A 19,506-nucleotide genomic window follows, 5' to 3' on the forward strand; every position below is an offset into this window, starting at 1 on the left:
TTAAAACTCTTCAATTTACTGAGTAGTAGTAGATTTAAAACTCTCTTTTTGACATACATATATATATATAATAATTAAATCAAGAAAAAAATTGTGTAAAATTTTGAGACTAATAACACTTACGTGGCAAAATATTAGTAGTAAGTTTAAAACTCTATTACAGATTATTAACAAACAAGGACACCAACACGTACAAGATTAAGCAGCGTAAGGTATAAATAAAACGAAAATGCTAGACTTCTTTTCTTCCAAAACAAACATATATATATATATATATATATATATATATATATATATATATATATATATATATATATAGGAGTATATTAGCTTTTGCTTCTGTTGTTTGATTCCATGGCGGTGGATTTTGTTCCGCTCGTTTCTCTATCTACATGTGCAAGCAGAATAGAAGAACTTCCTGATGATGTGCTGTTCGAGATCATTTATAGACTGCCTTGCCGATCGGCTATCCTATGCATGTCCCTCTCAAAGCACTGGTTGTCTCTTATTTCCCATCCTTACTTTATTCTCGGTTTCATTAACCATCGCTACCAAATCGGTAAACATTACTATTCCTCAGAGCCCTTTACTTTTCTGTTACAGCACTACGATAAGTTCATGGTTTTTCCATCCGATATTAATTCTAGTTCAGAGTCCTTCATCAAGGACTTTGGCCTCAGTGGCAGTGTAGTCGATTTTCTCAAATTTCTTCCACTTGGAAGATATAATAAGCTTTGCATTGAGGCATCGTTCAACGACCTATTGCTTGTATGCAACGAAGTTCTACAGTGTTGTAAGTCAGACGGCGACTACTACATCTGCAATCCGCTTACCAAACAATGGCTCACAGTTCCTCTGCCTCCGCCAGTAATGTCAAGCTTCAACAGACCCATGTTGGTCGGCTTTATATGCGGACCTTACAAAGAATGTATTACAAATGCCAATTATAGATATAAGGTGGTGCGCATTCATTCTCTCACTGAATCAGATAAGACTACTCAGTTACGGATGGAGATATTTTCTTCTGAGACTAATGAATGGTGCAACTCATTTGTAGAGTCACCCCGGGAATTGTATCGCTTCTCTTTTATGTCTAAGCGACTCGGTGTTGTTGCCTGCAATGGGATGCTGCATTGGGCGGATGTAGATAGTGTAAACGGAATGACCAAAGGCTTTGTTGTGTTCGATCCACAACAGTGCCACCTTCATTATATCGATCCACCCATCTTGCCTATCGAGTGTTTCATATCCTTTGGAGTGTTCCAAGGGCACCTCAGGCTATTCTATAACCCTATATACCGCTCTCCCGATTGTAGACTTAAATATTGTGATTGTGAAAACAATGCTAGCAATATTTCTGTTTGGGAACTTGTAGATTACGATAATGCAGGTGGTACATGGTCGCTGAAACACACAGTTTGCTACAAGGGCATAATTTCAGAATGTTCTACCTTCTTCGATAAGAAAGTGGAGGAGGAGGAGGAGGAGGAGCTCCAGGGGCCTGTGAAATTCATAGCCTTCCACCAAAACGATGGTGATATTGTCTTCTTACAATTTAGCAATTACATTGTCTCGTGCAACTTAAGGACGAGGGTCTGTGCCTTAGCTGCCACTGTGTCTATGCGTGTGTCATCTATATTCCTACTTGGGCAACCATCATGGCCAACACCAATTCATCGATCCACTCCTATCGAAGTTTGAATGTCCTCTTCCTCTCAATTGTTAGTTTAGTTTTGAACCGCAAAAAGCTTTCTCCAATTTGTCAAATGAGGAGTATTTCATCAAGTTTTGAATTGCAGCATTCCAATGTTTGTCGATGCTTGAGATTTTTATTCTTAAGTGCAATTCGTTGACTGGATTATACGTTTATGGAGTTTTTAATTGCCAGTTCCTTATAATGAGTTTGGTATTGGTATTTGATATTGTGAATTTGGTTTATATATTGGAGTCTATGTAGTTTAATATGAACTTTTTTTTTTATTTTTTATATGGGACTGTAGGTTTTGGGTTAAAATGCTAGCTTGTACAGCATCTTCGACCCTTTTACTATTTATAAGTACAGCTCTTATCCAAACACATTAGAAGTTTTGTAACCTTGTCTAATTATACTACTTATAAGTACAGCTCTTATCCAAACACGTTCATGACTCATTTTACTGCTACTTCATCTTTTTTTTTTTTCCCTTACATATGCTTACAGCATTCTCATCAACAATTGTAAAAATTTTAGCATTTACAGTTTCAAAACACTACTTTTACGATTTTAACACATTATTTTATAATATACCAAAAATTGATTTTTTTTTTTTACAATTTCATTTAAATATTCTTTTTTTAATATTTTTATTCATTTTTTTTACAACTTCATTCAATTTTATTCTTTCTTTAAAAGAAAGTGGGCCCCACCTAAATAAAAAAAACAATATAAGTTTTACAATTTGTGAACAGTGCAGTCTTAAATTTGAGCTTGCACTGTTCATCAATGCCAAATATTACGACATTTTAAATACTTGATGAAAATGGTTTTTTAGAGTTTGGTGTGTCAAATGCCAAATTTTTTGCATTATACACACTTGATGGGAATGCTCTTACAACTCTAAATGTAGCATACAAATGCTATATTCCTATTGAGTTACATCAGCAGCCACATCATCTGCCTATTTTTTAATTATTTTTTACTTTTCTTCTTCTTATTAATTTTACACCTTATTGTTACACTTCCTCCAACCTTTCCCCATCTCTTTTACATTTTCATCTTTTCGCTACTCTTAACTTTAATGTCACCCTTTTTCTATCCCTTCCTCTTCATTTTATTTTGGATCTTCTTATTCTTATCATATTACTATAAATTTGTTATTCCCTCTTTCATTCTATACATATTTTCTCACACAAAAGATGTTATTACTCTCTCACTCACACATGTTTTCGTTTTGTGGATTTTTTATTTCTTGTATCTCTATTTTAGGTTGATGAATTTACATGTTCTTCAAAACTGTACTTTGATTGGATGCAATTTGGCTTTGTGTTTTTAAGTTATTATCTTTCTTTTTTCTTTTCTTTGATGGGTTAAATGTTATTCTAATATAAAGATGGTGTATAAGAATATAATTTTATTCTATTATATAGTATGGCTTAGATAATTTGGTGTTTGAGTCATGACTATATCTTATTTTCTATTTTGAGTCATTTTTAAGTCCAAAAGAGCACTCTTGATAGTGGTAACCGGTGAAGGTTGTTCTGCCACTATCGGTTTGAGGGGGACAAAGTGGAAGAGTGATGGTTGTGGTCTGAGGAAGTGAGTTGGTAGTGGTTGGCCATTACAGGAAATGTTGATGGCATTAAAGATTTTGATAGTGGCAATCAATGAAGGTTGTGGTGGCGGCAGTGGCAGTTGGAATACGATGGTTTTATTTATTTTTTTAGGTAATTAAAATTATGAAAGACATAAATTTGGAATCTAATTAAATAGGTCGACACGTGACATGTTTTTATTTGTGGTGTATAAAGTGGAGTAGAAATAATGGTACAAAAGATTTGGACTTATTCGCGACGCGGTTTGGTGTGGTTTTGGGCCCTTCTTAGCACTGCACTCTATAGTGTGATGCGGTGCGGTTTGGTCGGTTTTATATTTTTCAAAATTTTGGTTGGATTGGCCTAGCACAAATCTAATTTTTATTTCTTTGTTTTGGGCCAAATTTTAAATTATTGGGTAATTTTTCTTTATTTTGGGAAGGCTTTTCCTAATCAACACCTATTGGGTTGGTTTGGGCCAACCCAAGGCATAAATGTTGTTTTTGGGTTAAACACATTTTGGAAAATTATTTGTGAGATTATGCTTTCTTAAAAAGTGTTGTGTTGTAACCCTATTATATATGATTACATATGAAAATTGCATCATGTTTAATATTGCATATGGGGAAATGCATGAGTATTTGGCATGGAAAAAGATAAGCATCTTTGAATTCCTTTGATAATGGATTTCATGGATTTTTGGTATTATTTGGAAATACTAAAGATGTTTTATTTTAACTTGTATTTTCTAGGAAATTAATAGAAAATCTTGTTGACAAGAAATGATTTTGAACAATTTGGGAACTTTGTGAAATGCTTGGATATTATAAAGTTTTATGAAACTACTTGGAAATGAACTACGAGTTTCAATTTCATTTAGTTGTGAGCTTTATGTTGTTTTTACCCTTGTGTTGTGACAAGTGTGATTACCTAGCCAAATGCCGCAGTTTTTGTGACATAGGTATCTTGGCACCTTGTCTCTATGGCATATTTGATGTCTTTGTGGTATAACTTGATGTCTTTGTGGTACACCTAACATCTTTATGATAGCTTGTCTTGTGACCCTGGGTTAAATTAAATTTCTTAGTTTTGGAATGGTATTGTTACTGCTCACAATATATATAGATATAATGTAGTTTCATGGTAAACATTTTAAGGAGCTTTGTGCTAAACTATTTAAATCATTCTTGTCATGTTATTACCGAAATTGATTTTTCATAAATCAAATTGGAAATCCCAAATTAGCACCTGTTTGTAATATATTCATCATCATGAAACTTGTATTTCTTTCACTCCATTAATTATGCTACTTATTGGGCTCTGTCTCGTCCCATTCTTTTACAAACTTTTTCAAAGTAGACAACGATCAGTTTGAGACAGGTTTTTGTGGTTAGCAATAGTTAGACTAATTACTGATGGAGGCTGGACTTTTGTGATAGTAATCTTTAGATAATGTACATCCTAGAGTAGGCTTGACTTATTCTTTTGTATCTAATAGTGGTGATAACTTTTATTCCCACTAATAAGACAAGCTGGTTATAGTGGTGATAACTTTAGATAGGCTTGACTTACACTTTACCCACCTGTGGTTTGCCTCTAATTTGATGTGCCTACTTGTGGTTTAACTTTTGACACTTTACCCACCTATGGTTTCCATCATTACTCTGCCGTAACCCACCTCACCCTTAGCCGTTACTCTAACACAAAATATGTAAAAAATCAAAGACCAAACAAATCAAAACACACTCACTCCCAAATGTTATGTGGAGTTTGATTTGATTGATTCACTCAATGAATATGTTTTTTCTTTTTCAATTGATGTCTTGTGTGTTTAAACACACAAACCTAGCAGATCCACCATAACATACACAACGCCGGCAACAACGAGATCTAAACCCAGCCAAAAACTCAAATCCAAACACACAAACCATTGTGAAAAATGGGATTTGAGGGAGCAATTCTAGATAGTTCCTACATTAACACACACCACCAACTTTCAAATACAACATCAACAAGAATTAAAAAAAAAAAATTGATACAAATTATGTAGCACAAATAAAAAAACAAAAAAAAAAACAGACCACATAGAGCACTTTGAGGTTGTGCGGAGGCAGATTCGAGTGGGTCTGATTGTGCAGGGCCTCCACACCACTGTTTGGAGCTCCACGCGCCGCTTATGTCCCTCCTAGGTGGTAGATTGAAGAGTGAGTTTGAGAGTTAGGTTCGGAAAGATCGGGTAGAGAAGTGGAGAGATGGTAGTGGCTGAGATTGGGTTAAGATAGAGATTCCGGTGAGAGGGAGGTTCGAGCTGGAGAACCACCATCTGAGGTAGTGTTAGAGCGGCAGAGATGTGCTGTGAGTGGTCGGCCATGGCTGGGTTTGGGGTTTGGAGAGAGATTGTTTGAGCAAATTAGTGGTCGACCATGGCTGGAGAGATTGTTTGAGCATATTGTTTGGAGAGAGTAGTCGGCCATGGTTGGGTTTGGTGTTGGAGAGGTGGAGATTTTTTTTCTTTGAATAAATTAGCAACCATTGTGGTGAAAGAGAAACAACAAGGCAAATATATATTTGTGGAGGTTGATTTCAGTTTGATTTTTTCTGGGTCTATGTTCTTCATGTTCAAAATTTGTGTGAATTGAGGGAGAGGTCAATACCACTTTTGATCTTGTTTCTCTTGTGTTTTTAGTTATATTTTGATAGATCTGTGGTTTGTACTTTGATGGTATTGCTTGATTTAATTTGTATTAGTTTTCTGGGTTTATGTTCTTCACGTTTGTGTATGTTCTTCATGTTTGTGAATTGTGAGAAACTAATACCATATTTTGATCCTTTTTTTTTTTCTTGTTTTGGGAGGAGAGAGACATAAAATGGGTGTAAAAAGACATATTTATCTCTTTTTTTAACAGAGGTGGATAACAGAGACTACACGGTGGAAACCATAGGTGGGTAAAGTGTCAAAAGTTAAATCACAGGTAGGCACATCAAATTAGAGGCAAACCACATGTGGGTAAAGTGTAATTATCCCAATCATATTTATACAGATCTCCATTCTTTTGTGGCCAATGGTCCTTATAATTATTGCATAAAACTCTAACTTACTTTGGGAGTATCTTTAATGAAATTATTATGATAATTCTTAATATTAGTACTTGATATGAATTGTTTGAATTGAATTGTCAAAAAGGAAAAATCTACGGGTACCTTTGAGATGTTTTTCTCATGCCTTGGACCTTTTTGGGTTCGGGGTGTGACACAAATAATTTCAGAGTAACCTTAAATAACCAAAACTTCCATAAAGTCTATAAGGTTTTTTCAATTTCATTCTTTGTCAACAAGATTTTCTATCAATTTTCCAAATAATAAAAGTTAAGATAAACATCTTTATTATTTTCAAATAATACCATAAGTCAATGAAATCCACTATCAAAGGAATTCAAAAATGTTTTTCTTTTTCCATGTCAAATATTCATGCATTTCCCCATATGAAATACCAAATATGATGCACTTTTCATATATAGTCATATATAATAGGGTCACAACACAATACTTTTTAAGAAACCATTGTTCCACAAAATAATTTTCCAAAATGTGTTTAACCCAAAAACAACGTTTATGGAACATGATTATTTTTCAGAAAATCCCATTAAAAAACTATTTTCCTTACAACCCGCAAAAGCCTTATTCTCAAAAATTTCCAAAGGAGATTAACTAGAACCTAACAATATCAAGCAAACCTATCACAATAAGCATAAAGCTTGAAATTGTATCTAGCTACAAATTAGGAATCATCAAATAGGCAATTAATTGGACAAGCCTAATATTTAACCTCATCAATAATGTATTCCACTTCCAGAATTTCTCAACAAATTAATTCACAAAGCATAGACTCTAATTATACTCAAATCATTCAAGGTATTATCTCTAACATCAAAACCTCAACAGTTTATATAGTTTCCACAAGATTTATATAACATCATCAATCGAGCCATGGCACTAAAGTCATAATATCCTCCAAGACAAAAAATTTGAATTTTTAACTAGCTCCAAATAATCAATAAAAATTATATTCACAATCTATTTCACATTAAAAAGTCAAAAACCCCCCAAACTCTTCACCACAACAAACCTTAAATAGCCACCATTGTAAAAACTATAAACTCACTCATCTAATAAATCCACCAAGACAAAACCCATACATATAAACACATGATTGTCACTTCCAAAGCTCATAAATCACATGGGTATCATTATTAAAGCTTAGATAAAGAAAGCCTCTAGCAAAAGCATATAAACTCACCAAAAAGATTAGAATTTTTTACCTTTGATAAAAGGGATGAAGATGCTTAGAGGTTCTTAAAGATTTTCCAGTGATCTTGCCAGAAAAATGATGGTAAACATGGTGGTAAATGAGGTACACTAGTGGGAGAGGATTAGAGAGTGATAGAGGAGTGTTTGTATTTGTGAGAAAATGACAAAGAAAAAAAAAGTGGAGATGACCCTTGTTGACCGGCCAAGAGAGTGAGAGTGTGAGATGATAATGTGTGGTGGGGAAATAAAAGGGGGTAGGTGGGTCACGTGGGTGTCTCAAAAAAATCTAACTATATATATTTAAGTGTTGGGATGATACACTGTATGCTTTGAACTCAATGGTGGATCAACAACCTGAAAAAGAAAGAAAGACTATCGAAGGTGACCAGGGTGGAACTGGCCAAGGTCCCTCTGATAGTTAAGTCAGTATTTCTCTTAAGAAATCAAGTATGAGAAGTGGATGAATAGTTGTGCATACCTTGGCTTGGTGAGGCTCAGTCCTTTTTATAGAGAGTTTGGAGTGAGTCTACTTATTATGTGCCACTATAATCGTGGGAGATGTGTGGACTTAGTAGGGAGAGTGGAGCGAATTTTGGGGAACTCATCCCATGTTTCAGAATAGTGGATCGTGGTGCAACCATCTTGGGTTGCAGAGAACACCTTAGAATTTACTAAGGCTTATTGGTTGTCTACAGTCTCTTGTTGTTAGACAATTTGTCTTCTCCTTAGACGACCTTTCTCCTTGGTGTTACTATTTTTCCTTCTTCCTTCCAAATCATTATCTTGGATGAACCTTGTTCTTGTGGACGACTCATATGGACGATACAGTTTTTTAATTACCCATCAATATATAGGGTGCAGTATGGTGCAAGTACTTCATTTTGTAGGCAGCCTTGGTCAATTTAGGTGGGATCAGGCAGATTGAGCGGTTTAGTGAACACCCCTATTTGACGGTGATAGATTACCATAAACTGGTTCTATCTACCTAAATTACTCTGCTTTTGCTCTGAAAGTGTGTGCTTATATTCAAGAACCTATAGCATGCATAACATGGACCCGTAAAGGAGCTCTTCTCATGCTTTGATCATTCTTTGATGATAACTTTTATTAGGGAAAATTCTATTAGTGTGAGTCTCTCATTGACTTAAAATTAGTCATGATCATCAATATGAAAGAACAATTTATAAATAAAATTCATCAGGAGAGTGAGAATATTGATGATTGATTATACATAAATTGCACTATATCGATCATAGTCACTGGGAAACTGAAATTACCCAAAATTAAAATAAATGGGCCAAATAGTGAGGAAACAACAGCATTAACAATTACCCAAAATTAAATTAAAATAAATGGGATTGGATGGTCAGACAAAAACAAGGAAACTGAAACCGACATATCCATGGGTTGTTCTAATGGAAAAGTGATGGTTCTCGTCGGATGAAGTGAGTTGGCAGTGGTCAGCCATGACAGGCGGTGTTGATAGCGTCAGAGCTCTTGATAGTGGCAATTGACAAAGGTTGGTGGTGGTGGTAGCGGCAGTGGGAGTACTATGGTTTTATTTATTTTCTTAGGTAATTGAAATTATAAAAGACATAAATTTAGCATTTAATTAAAACGTGGAGTATAAAGTAGAGCAAGAAGAATGGTACAGAAAATCATTTGTGGCACGGTTTGGTGTGGTTTTAGGCCCTTTTTTAGTGCTACACTATGTGATGCGGTGGTTGGTTTTATATTTTTCTAACTTTTGGGCTGGATTGGCCTAGCACAATTAAAGCTAATTTTTCCTTTGTTTTTGGCTAAATTTTAAACTTTTGGGCTAAATTTTTCTTTATTTTGAGTTGAATTTTCTTAATCAACATCTATTGGGCTAGTTTGGGCCAACCCAAAGCTTTGTTTTTTCTTTTTCGTTGTAAAAAAAATTGTACTTAACAATGACATGATAATATGACAGTAAATTTATTTAAAAAAATATAATTTGTATAACAAGAACATATAGCGTGCATAACATGTCCTCGTAAAAGAACTCTTCTCATGTCTTAATCATTCTCTAAAGATAAATTTTATTAGAGAAAATTCTGTCAGTAATGACTGAGATCATCATGACATGACAGGGAAACCGAAATTACCCAAAATTAAAATAAATGGGCCGGATAGCTAGCTAGTGAGCAAACAACAACATTAACAATTGCCCAAAATTAAATTAAGATAAATGGATGGGATTATATAGTGAGACAAGGAGAAGGAAACTGAAACCGACATATCCATGTCGGTGTAAATGATATATAAATAAAAACGTGTCGCTCCAGTTCTTTTTATCTTACTCTCAACAAATATATGCGATTCTGCTTCTCAAATATTTGTGATGATGATTAATCCGCGTCTCAAACGAAGAAAAGAAGGATGTTCAGGTTCGGTGCCATCGGTGGCGTCTCTATTATTTCCATGTCGCATTCCATCAATACAACAACTTTCTGATGATATGTTGTTCGAGATCTTTTGTCGACTGCCTTGCAAATCAGCTGCAAAGTGCAAGTCCGTCTCAAAGCACTGGCTTTCTCTTATTTCTCATCGTTACTTTATTCCCGCCTATATTTGCCACCGCCACCACCAAACCAATGGCAATGCAATAAGTGCAACACAACCCTTTACTGTTCTCTTAGAGCGTTTCGGTGATATCGTGGTTGTTCCATCTGAGTTGGATGAGAAAATCGGTGTCAAAGTAGTGGATTTTCTCAAATTTCTTCCTCCTGCGTCCGAACTACGTATTGACGCAGCTTTCAACGACTTATTGCTGGTATGCAGCAATGATTCACGGTTTTGGTTAAAGAACACAAGCGTCTTCGACTTCGACTACTACATCTGCAATCCATATACCAAACATTCGCTTACACTTCCTCGGCTTCCGCCCATGACCTTTGCCTCGACTCCATTGGTCGGCTTTATATGCGATGCCAATTTTAGATATAAGGTGGTACGCATTCATTGTCCATCTAAATCTTCATCACCCAATAATATTAATAACACTACTACTGTGTTACGGGTGGAGATTTTTTCTTCCGAGGCAGGTGAATGGTGCACCTCATTTGTTCCGTCACCACCGGAATTGAATCGCTTCTCACAGTCGACTATGCAACACCCTGTTGTTGCCTGCAATGGGATGCTGCATTGGCTTGATATAGATGTATATAGTGAAACTCGAAAGTACAAAGGCATTGTTGTGCTAAATCCACAAGAACAAGGATGCCACTTCTGCTATATCGATCTGCCCATCTTTCCTAGTGGTTGTTTCATCTCCTTGGGAGTGTTCCAAGGGCGTATTCGGATATTCCAAAATTCTATAATCCGGTGCCCTCGCTATTGCAGACTTCCACCTCGTTATTGTCCTTATTGCGCCGGCGATGACATGAATTTTTCTGTTTGGGAACTTGGGGATTACGCTAATGCAGGCACATGGTCACTGAAACACAAAGTTTACTTCAGGGAAATACTTCCAGAATATCCTATTTTCAAAATGAGAGGGGCGGAGCTCCCATGGCCTGTGAAATTCTTAGCCTTCCACCCCAATGATGGCGATTTTGTCTTCTTACAGATACTTGAAAATTGCATTGTCTCGTGCAACATTAAGACGAAGGACATCTGGTCCTTGCCTAGTATTGTGTCTATGGATGTGAAATCTGTATTCCTACTTGGGCAACCTTCATGGCCAACACCAATTCATCCACTCCCAACGAAGTTTGAAAGCCCTGCTCGTCTCAATTGTTAGTTTAGTTACTCTGGTTAGGTCAGTTTGGAACTACAAAAAGCTTTTCAATATTTCATCAAGGTTAACTTGCAGCATTCCAATGTCTGTAGATGCTTGAGATTGTATTCTTTAGTTCAGTTCGTTGACTGGATTATATGTTTATGGAGTTTTTAATTGTGGGTTCTTTGTAATGAATTTGATAATGGATTTGGTTTATATTGGTATCTGTGTAGTTTAATATGAACTTTTCTAAGTACAGACTGAGCCAATAAAAATAAGTTTGTCCAAACGCACTAGAAGTTTTGTAACTTTGTCATGAGTCATGTTACTGCTGCTTCATATAATTATTCTATTGCTTATCTTGGGAAGCTGGTATTACTCTTCTTACAAATTATCTGATATTGCATTCCTGCTTTGCAAATACATTTGTGGTTAAAATTGGGTTCTATAAAATTTTCATTTTCCTTGCATATTTTCTTACAACTCTTATAAACTATATAGCTAGCAGTTGTGAAATTTAATTTTTATTATTGTTACATATCTTTCTATGCTTCATTGCACTAAGCAATTTTATTATCTTTTATTTTTAAATATTTGGAAAGGTGTCTGGCCAAATCCAGTGCTTGAATGTTGTTCCCACTGTAACAATGCTTGGGATCATGAAAGCTTGCCTTATCAGTGCTACAAGAGTTCATGCTCTTCTCAAGAAGAAGAGGGATGCTTTAACAGGCTAGTTCCGTCAGATTCTTAAAAAGATGTCTCCAAGAAAGAATCAATGAGGGATCATGAAGACCTCCTCATTTGCCCAAACTGAAGCCAGGTATATTTCTAGGGAGAACAGTACATTGTCCTCGAGAATATCCAAAATGCATCTCTTGAAGTTTGATCAAAGCAGGAAAATGTTGCTGGTTTGAAGCTCCTGAAGTTTGAATTTTTCAATGATGGTGAGACCAAGAATGACCTAACTGGATGGCTAGAGGTGGACTACAGGTTCAGCTCTGTTGTGCTGCTTATGTAAAAGCAATTAAGGTACTTGTTGAGCTCACTTCACTGCAGAAATCATTCTTAACACTAATAAGGCAATGAAGACCACTAATCATAGAGTTAATGTTCTAGAGAATTTTGTGAAGCCAAGGTTGGAGAACACCATAAGTTACATTAAGGGGGAGTTGGATGATCTTGAAGCAGGATTCCTTCCGGTTAAAGATGATACAGGGATATAAGAAGAGGGAAATTGAGAAAATATTGCAGCTGTCAAGCAATTTGCAGAGGTGTCTTTGCAGAAAGGGATTTCAAAACACAAAGTTTACTTCAAGGTCAAGATTTTAGAATAGGGAAGTCACAATATTTAGTGCATTTCATGTGTGTGTGTGTGTGTGTTTAAGTTTGTGTGAAAGAGCGAGTGTGTAATAAACAGCACTCTTCATAATATTCTAGATAGGCTTGTTAAGATAGTGAAGGAGCACCAGCCCCCTGTGGATTTGCTACCCTTCCACCAAACTGTTGGCAATTTTTTTTTTTTTTGACAATTCTGTTGCCTTCTACTACATGTGGACAAAGGTATTGAAAATGGCTAGCAAATTACAAATTACAGTTAGAATAGAAGCCAGTAACCCCAGCTACATTGTGTTTGTGCCTGTAAAATCTGTACTACTTTTTTCAGTTAACAGCTTTTACCTTTTTTTCTACACCTTTTATCTTCCAATGTTTTTGGTTTTGGATTACATAAATTTTTCTTTGCTTTGTGTGTGTATATATATATATATATGTATGTATGTATGTATTTTAAGGGTTTCATGACAGTTTGTCTAGGTATGGGTAGTTAGAATTGACGAAGACCAAAAGCTAATGTGATGACTGATGGTTGCCCCATGTAGCAAATGAAGCCATGTGTTGTTATGAGTTTTACTAATTAAAGTGGTTTCTTTTACTGATGACGCTAAAGTTTCCTTTGCACTTTTTCCCTTTACTTTGGGTTAAGCATTTGATAAAACCTAAGCCATAGCCTATGTTGCCTTGCTTAACATTATCCTTCCAAATGCCAAATTACATGTTGAAGAATCCTAGCAATCCTTATCCTGTGCTTGTGATGCTCCTCTTTATTTGAATTTTCTGTCCATGTGTGCCTACACTCTACAGGTATGACCAATAAAATGAGTTTTTCAATTAAATCAGGAAAAAAACATATGTTAACAATGGCAATCTACTCGTTTGATTATTCTAATATTGGGTACCTGCAGCATAATTTCTCCCCAACACACTGACCATTGATGACATAAACCTGGCCTGAAAGCCTCCAAGAGTTCAAATTGACATTTTGAGACAAGAATTGCTTCATTGACATTGTAGTTTTAGCATGAATTATGTTGGCTTTCTCCCTTATCCTCCTCTTGAGTGGGTTGGGCATTGTCATCATCAATGTAATTCATAGCAATGAATTTTCTTTTGCACATTTGCTTGTGTCAACCTGTCGCAGATTACTGGTATAAATCTTTACTATCAGTTGGTTATTTCTATCATATATTTATTCCTATGTTTTCTTTGTACCGTTCTGTATTAAACCTTGCTAGTGCAATGTAATTTCCACTCTTTTGCATCATCTCCATTGTTGATTATTATACTGCTCCCATCAAATGACAATCGAAGTCATCTTTTGCATCATCTCCATTGTTGATTATTATACTGCTCCCATCAAATGACAATCGAAGACGAAGTCATGTCGTCTGATCTTATAATTTCTCTAAATGTTAGCATTTAGCCATTTAGTTACCAAAAAGTATACAATATTGTTCTTCTCAATCACTTCACCCTCTTCTTTCTATTTCCTTAGTGTTCCTTCTGCTATTATAAAATAATAATACAAAAGTTTTCCTTCTGTGATTAATATCCTCCTTATGTTTATACTTAAGTAAATGGCACTGGCTTTAATATATTTTCTCTCACGCTCACACTCACAGCCATCATCATTATTGTTTAATCAGTATTGTTAATTTTCTTTTTCCTTGTTTGGCTAGCTATAATTACAACTGAATGGCCTATGTCTTATTGTGTTAGCTTGTCTATTTATGGGATAATTTTTCATACCAAATATGCTGAAAATTTGGCCATGTCTTGGGGTTTATCATACATGCATTCAGGCATGATGGAGTCTGGATGTGTCTTGCATTCATAGGATACTCTTTTGCCCGTTACAGTGAATTGAAGTAAAATGAATTGCAGATCTTGTAATGTGCTCAATATTTACTAATGATATATTATACATTTTGCTGAACTGTTGCTTTTTATCAAAATAATTTTCGAAGGTCTGCTGATAGCGCTTTTATTGTGGTAGTGTTCAGTGCAAGCTTACAAGTCTAATGTTGTTGGATTATAGTTTTTTGGTGATAGTTATTAAGGACTGCCGAGATACCCAACCTCGTAGTTGATGTATTTGGCTTGATAGTCTTGATGATGGTACAACTGTCGTTGAAACATATGCTGTCTCTGATATTGAAAAGGCCATCTCAAAACGAATGTTTTCTAAGTTTATTGTTCTTTCCTTAGCATGACTCCCACACTTGCTTTCTTGTCTTCGTAGAAGTAATTGACTTGTAGTTTATTGATAAGGTCTACCCTATCATGTGTTGGTGTCTTGCTGCATTATATCAGCTAGTATATTGCTGCATTGTATTAGCCATCTAGGCTCTAGCCACTGGTATCAGCTACTGTTGCTGTTGGTTGTGTCACTTACTATTGCTGTTGGTTACATGGCATAAGGACTATCATGGGACTGCACAGTTGCTGCACTAGCCGGCAGCCGCTATATAGTTTATTATCTGAATTAGTGGGGCTATTCTTTTAATTGGATATATAGTTGATATTGTAGGGTGGTTAGTTAATACCATTATTTTTTTGAGAATCTAATACCATTATAGTTTAACAGCAAAACCGAAAACTTGCTTTGCATAAATGCATAGTATAATTTGAAGAGATGTATCTTTCATAGATTTTTATAAGAAGATTTAAACAAGTTTGTGTATCTTTTTCTTTGATTGCAGATTAGGATTCCAATCAAAAAATTGAAATGCAAATATTGTTTTTCTAAAATTAGTGGGATTGTTTTGCAACTTTAAAGATTTTTTTTTTGGTATCTTCTTCTTTTCTTGCTTCGTAGTAGTCATTGAATAAATCATTTTGTATTCCATGAATGCATATGTTGGTGTGAGTTGTACATTGCTTTCAACAGTAATTCTTTGCAACTTAGTAGAATCATCATCTGGTTCCATCAGAGTAGCAATTCGGCCTACTTGGTCCATTTCAGTCCACTTCAGTCTACTCATTCCATTGGGTACACTTCGGTCTATTCAGGTCCATTTCAGTCTATTCGATCCATTAGGCACAGTTCAGTCCAATTCAGTCCATTGAGTACATTTCAGTCCACTTCAGTCTATTCGATCTACTTCGGTCTAGTCGGTCCACTATAGTCTAGTTTGGTCTATTTCAGTGCATTTAATAAAAAATGAGAAAAAAAAAAATTTTGAGTTGAGCTTATTCTAAATCCGAATTTTTTAAAAATATAGATTCAAACTCACGGGATGGCAATGGTAAATTTATAACAACAATTTTCAATATTTAAACTATGAAACACGTATTTTTACAATACTTTTTAATCTACACGTATTTCCACACAAAACTTAAATAACGATACTAGAAATTTCTAACCAAACACACTCTTACTATTGGGTTTTTCCAAATAATAGTAGTTGTTGTGGCGATGTTCTTGAGTGATGTGTAAACTTGAATTTGTGAACATATATACATATATTTTTTGTTATTGAATATGCAAATGTGACAATTGATATATACTTGGTCCGCTTAAGGCCCAATCATCAACTTTTTGAGATTAAACGGCAGAAGCCCAATCATCAACTTGAATGTCAGGTGCAAACAGTTTTTAACTTTTAATTAGTCAGTCAGTTTGCAACAGATGGGAGAGTTCTCCACCTAAAGGGATTAGGTTCAGTGGTAATTCCGTTCCAAACAGAACAAATGAAATGTGTTGTACCAGTTATATATAAACCTCAAAAGTCTAGAGACAAACTTTATAGCACACTTTACCATAGCATACACGTGTTGTGTTATGTGGTGATTGGATTATTCACCAAGTTCCAGTTGGCTTAATACATTGCAAAGCCTCTACCTTCTTTAGTCAAAAAAATACATTGCAAAGCCTAAAATAATTACTATTTTAAGTGAGATCTATTTTTATATTTTAAATATTAATAAATTATTAATTTGACTTTTAGGGGTCTCTAATCATTGAAGGCTTTAGGCAGTTGCCTACTTGTCTCATATTTTGAGCCGACTCTATCAAGTATTAGTGGTGGTTCTATGTATAAGTGATATAATTCAATCACAAATTAACACATGTACGAGTTATGGCAAAATGTGTCTCTAGAAGAATTGGTTATGAACCTAGTGCATTGAATCCCTCTCTATCTCTCTCTCTCTCTTAAGATCAAGAAGGAACTACTCTCTCTCTCCACAACCAGTTTATAAGTCATTAAAAGAACAAACTATAGTGCAGCTCGAATGTGAGCCTTAAAACCAGACTAAATATTATACACGCACCCTCATCTTCTTATGCATCTAGGCAAGACAACTTAACAGGATAATCAGACAGAAATAAGGAATTGACGTTGACACACCTATAACCTCCAACCTCTATATATACATCCCCCACCCCAAAATCTTTTGTAGTAGATTACAATCGATTTAAAGACCTGCATCACCCTATATTTGGGTGGCTACAAGAGGGAGAGCAGTCTTAACCACAGAATACAGATTCAAGGTAAAACCCCCCAATCAACCCTTCTTCTCAACCCCGAAAAATATACATATCAGATCAATAATTACTCTTGCAAAACTAACAACAAGCTCGTACTGCGCTTCAATAACTCTTCAAGCTTCTATTGTGCTTCAATCACTCTTTACACAAAACTGCACAAATGAACTGGAGGAGAATCATCCATTTTTTCTAAATCATTATATATATTTTATGAAAAATATATTAGAATTTATTCAAAGAATAGTAAAAATTATAGAACATGTTATTGAGGTTATTCCCTAAACACATGATGGCAAATTATCTAGCCAAACCACCTCTTATAAAATTACATTGTGAAAGAAGCAACACAGACTACGTATTAAAAAGATTAAAACAGAGTGATAATAATAAAAACATTCTATAACACAATGTATTCATTAAACAGTAAACCGGATGGAAGGTTTTGGTGTGGTGCTATATATATATAGTAGGATGGTTTGTTTAAAATGCTCTATGTTGCTTAGCAGTAGTTGGTTTAAAACTCTTCAATTTACTGAGTAGTAGTAGGTTTAAAACTCTCTTTTTGACACACACATATATACAATAAATAAATCAAGAAAAAAAAAATTAAGCGTTAAATTTTGAGACTAATAACACTTATGTAGCAAAATATTAGTAGTAAGTTTAAAACTCTATTACAGATTATTAACAAACAAGGACACCAACACGTACAAGGATTAAGCAGTGTAAGGTATAAATAAAACGAAAATGCTAGACTTCTTTTCTTCCAAAACAAACATATATGTATATAGGAGTATTAGCTTTTGCTTCTGTTGCTTGATTCCATGGCGGTGGATTTTGTTCCGCTTGTTTCTCTATCTACATGGGCAAGCAAAATAGAAGAACTTCCTGATGATGTGTTGTTCGAGATCATTTATAGACTGCCTTGCCGATCTGCTATCCTATGCATGTCCCTCTCAAAGCACTGGTTTTCTCTTATTTCCCATCCTTACTTTATTATCGGTTTCATTAACCATCGCTACCATATTGGTAAACATTACTACTCCTCAAAGCCCTTTACTTTTTTGTTACAGCACTACGATAAGTTCATGGTTCTTCCATCCGATATTAATTCTAATTCTGAGTCCCTCATCAAGGACTTTGGCCGCAGTGGCTATGCAGTTGATTTTCTCAATTTTCTTCCACCTGGAAGATATAATAAGCTTTGCATTGAGGCATCGTTCAACGACTTATTGCTTGTATGCAACGAAGTTCTGCAGTGTTGTAAGTCAGACGGCGACTGCTACATCTGCAATCCACTTACCAAACAATGGCTCACTCTTCCTCTGCGTCGGCCTACGCCCATAATGTCAAGCTTCAACAGACCCATGTTGGTTGGCTTTATGTGCAAACCTCACAAAGAATGTATTACAAATGCCAATTATAGATATAAGGTGGTGCGCATTCATTCTCTCACCGAATCAGATAAGACTACTCAGTTACGGATGGAGATATTTTCTTCTGAGACTAATGAATGGTGCAACTCATTTGTAGAGTCACCCCGGGAATTGTATCGCTTCTCTTTTATGTCTAAGCGACTCGGTGTTGTTGCCTGCAATGGGATGCTGCATTGGGCGGATGTAGATAGTGTAAACGGAATGACCAAAGGCTTTGTTGTGTTCGATCCACAACAGTGCCACCTTCGTTATATCGATCCACCCATCTTGCCTATCGAGTGTTTCATATCCTTTGGAGTGTTCCAAGGGCGCCTCAGGCTATTCTATAGCCCTATATACCGCTCTCCCAATTGTAGACTTTGATATTGTGATTGTGAAAACAATGCTAGCAATATTTCTGTTTGGGAACTTGTAGATGACGATAATGCAGGCGGTACATGGTCGTTGAAATACACAGTTTGCTACAAGGGCATAATTTTAGAATGTTCTACCTTCTTCGATAAGAAAGTGGAGGAGGAGGAGGAGCTCCAGGGGCCTGTGAGATTCATAGCCTTCCACCAAAACGATGGTGATATTATCTTCTTACAATTTGGCAATTACATTGTCTCGTGCAACTTGAGAACGAGGGTCTGTGCCTTAGCTGCCACTGTGTCTATGCGTGTGTCATCTATATTCCTACTTGGGCAACCATCATGGCCAACACCAATTCATCGATCCACTCCTATCGAAGTTTGAATGTCCTCCTCCTCTCGATTGTTAGTTTAGTTTTGAACCACAAAAAGCTTTCTCCAATTTGTCAAATGAGGAGTATTTCATCAAGTTTTGAATTGCAGCATTCCAATGTTTGTCGATGCTTGAGATTTTTATTCTTAAGTGCAATTCGTTGACTGGATTTTACG

The 19,506-nt window shown here is 35.6% G+C and overlaps 1 protein-coding gene across 1 annotated transcript; it reads left to right on the forward strand.

The window, feature by feature from the left end:
• The first annotated feature begins 354 nt into the window (after positions 1-354).
• On the forward strand, positions 355-1,701 carry LOC142640321 (putative F-box protein At3g23950). Its single transcript, XM_075814381.1, has one exon. It carries the CDS (start codon positions 355-357, stop codon positions 1,699-1,701), a length of 1,347 nt encoding a protein of 448 aa, XP_075670496.1.
• The last annotated feature ends 17,805 nt before the right edge of the window (positions 1,702-19,506 follow it).

Source organism: Castanea sativa, chromosome 6 (genome assembly GCF_040712315.1).
Source record: "Castanea sativa cultivar Marrone di Chiusa Pesio chromosome 6, ASM4071231v1".
In the NCBI taxonomy this organism is placed as follows: domain Eukaryota; kingdom Viridiplantae; phylum Streptophyta; class Magnoliopsida; order Fagales; family Fagaceae; genus Castanea; species Castanea sativa.

Bases quoted from the DNA above. Each gene is read 5' to 3' on its own strand.
- LOC142640321 (XM_075814381.1), top strand. From the start codon at position 355: ATGGCGGTGGATTTTGTTCCGCTCGTTTCTCTATCTACATGTGCAAGC.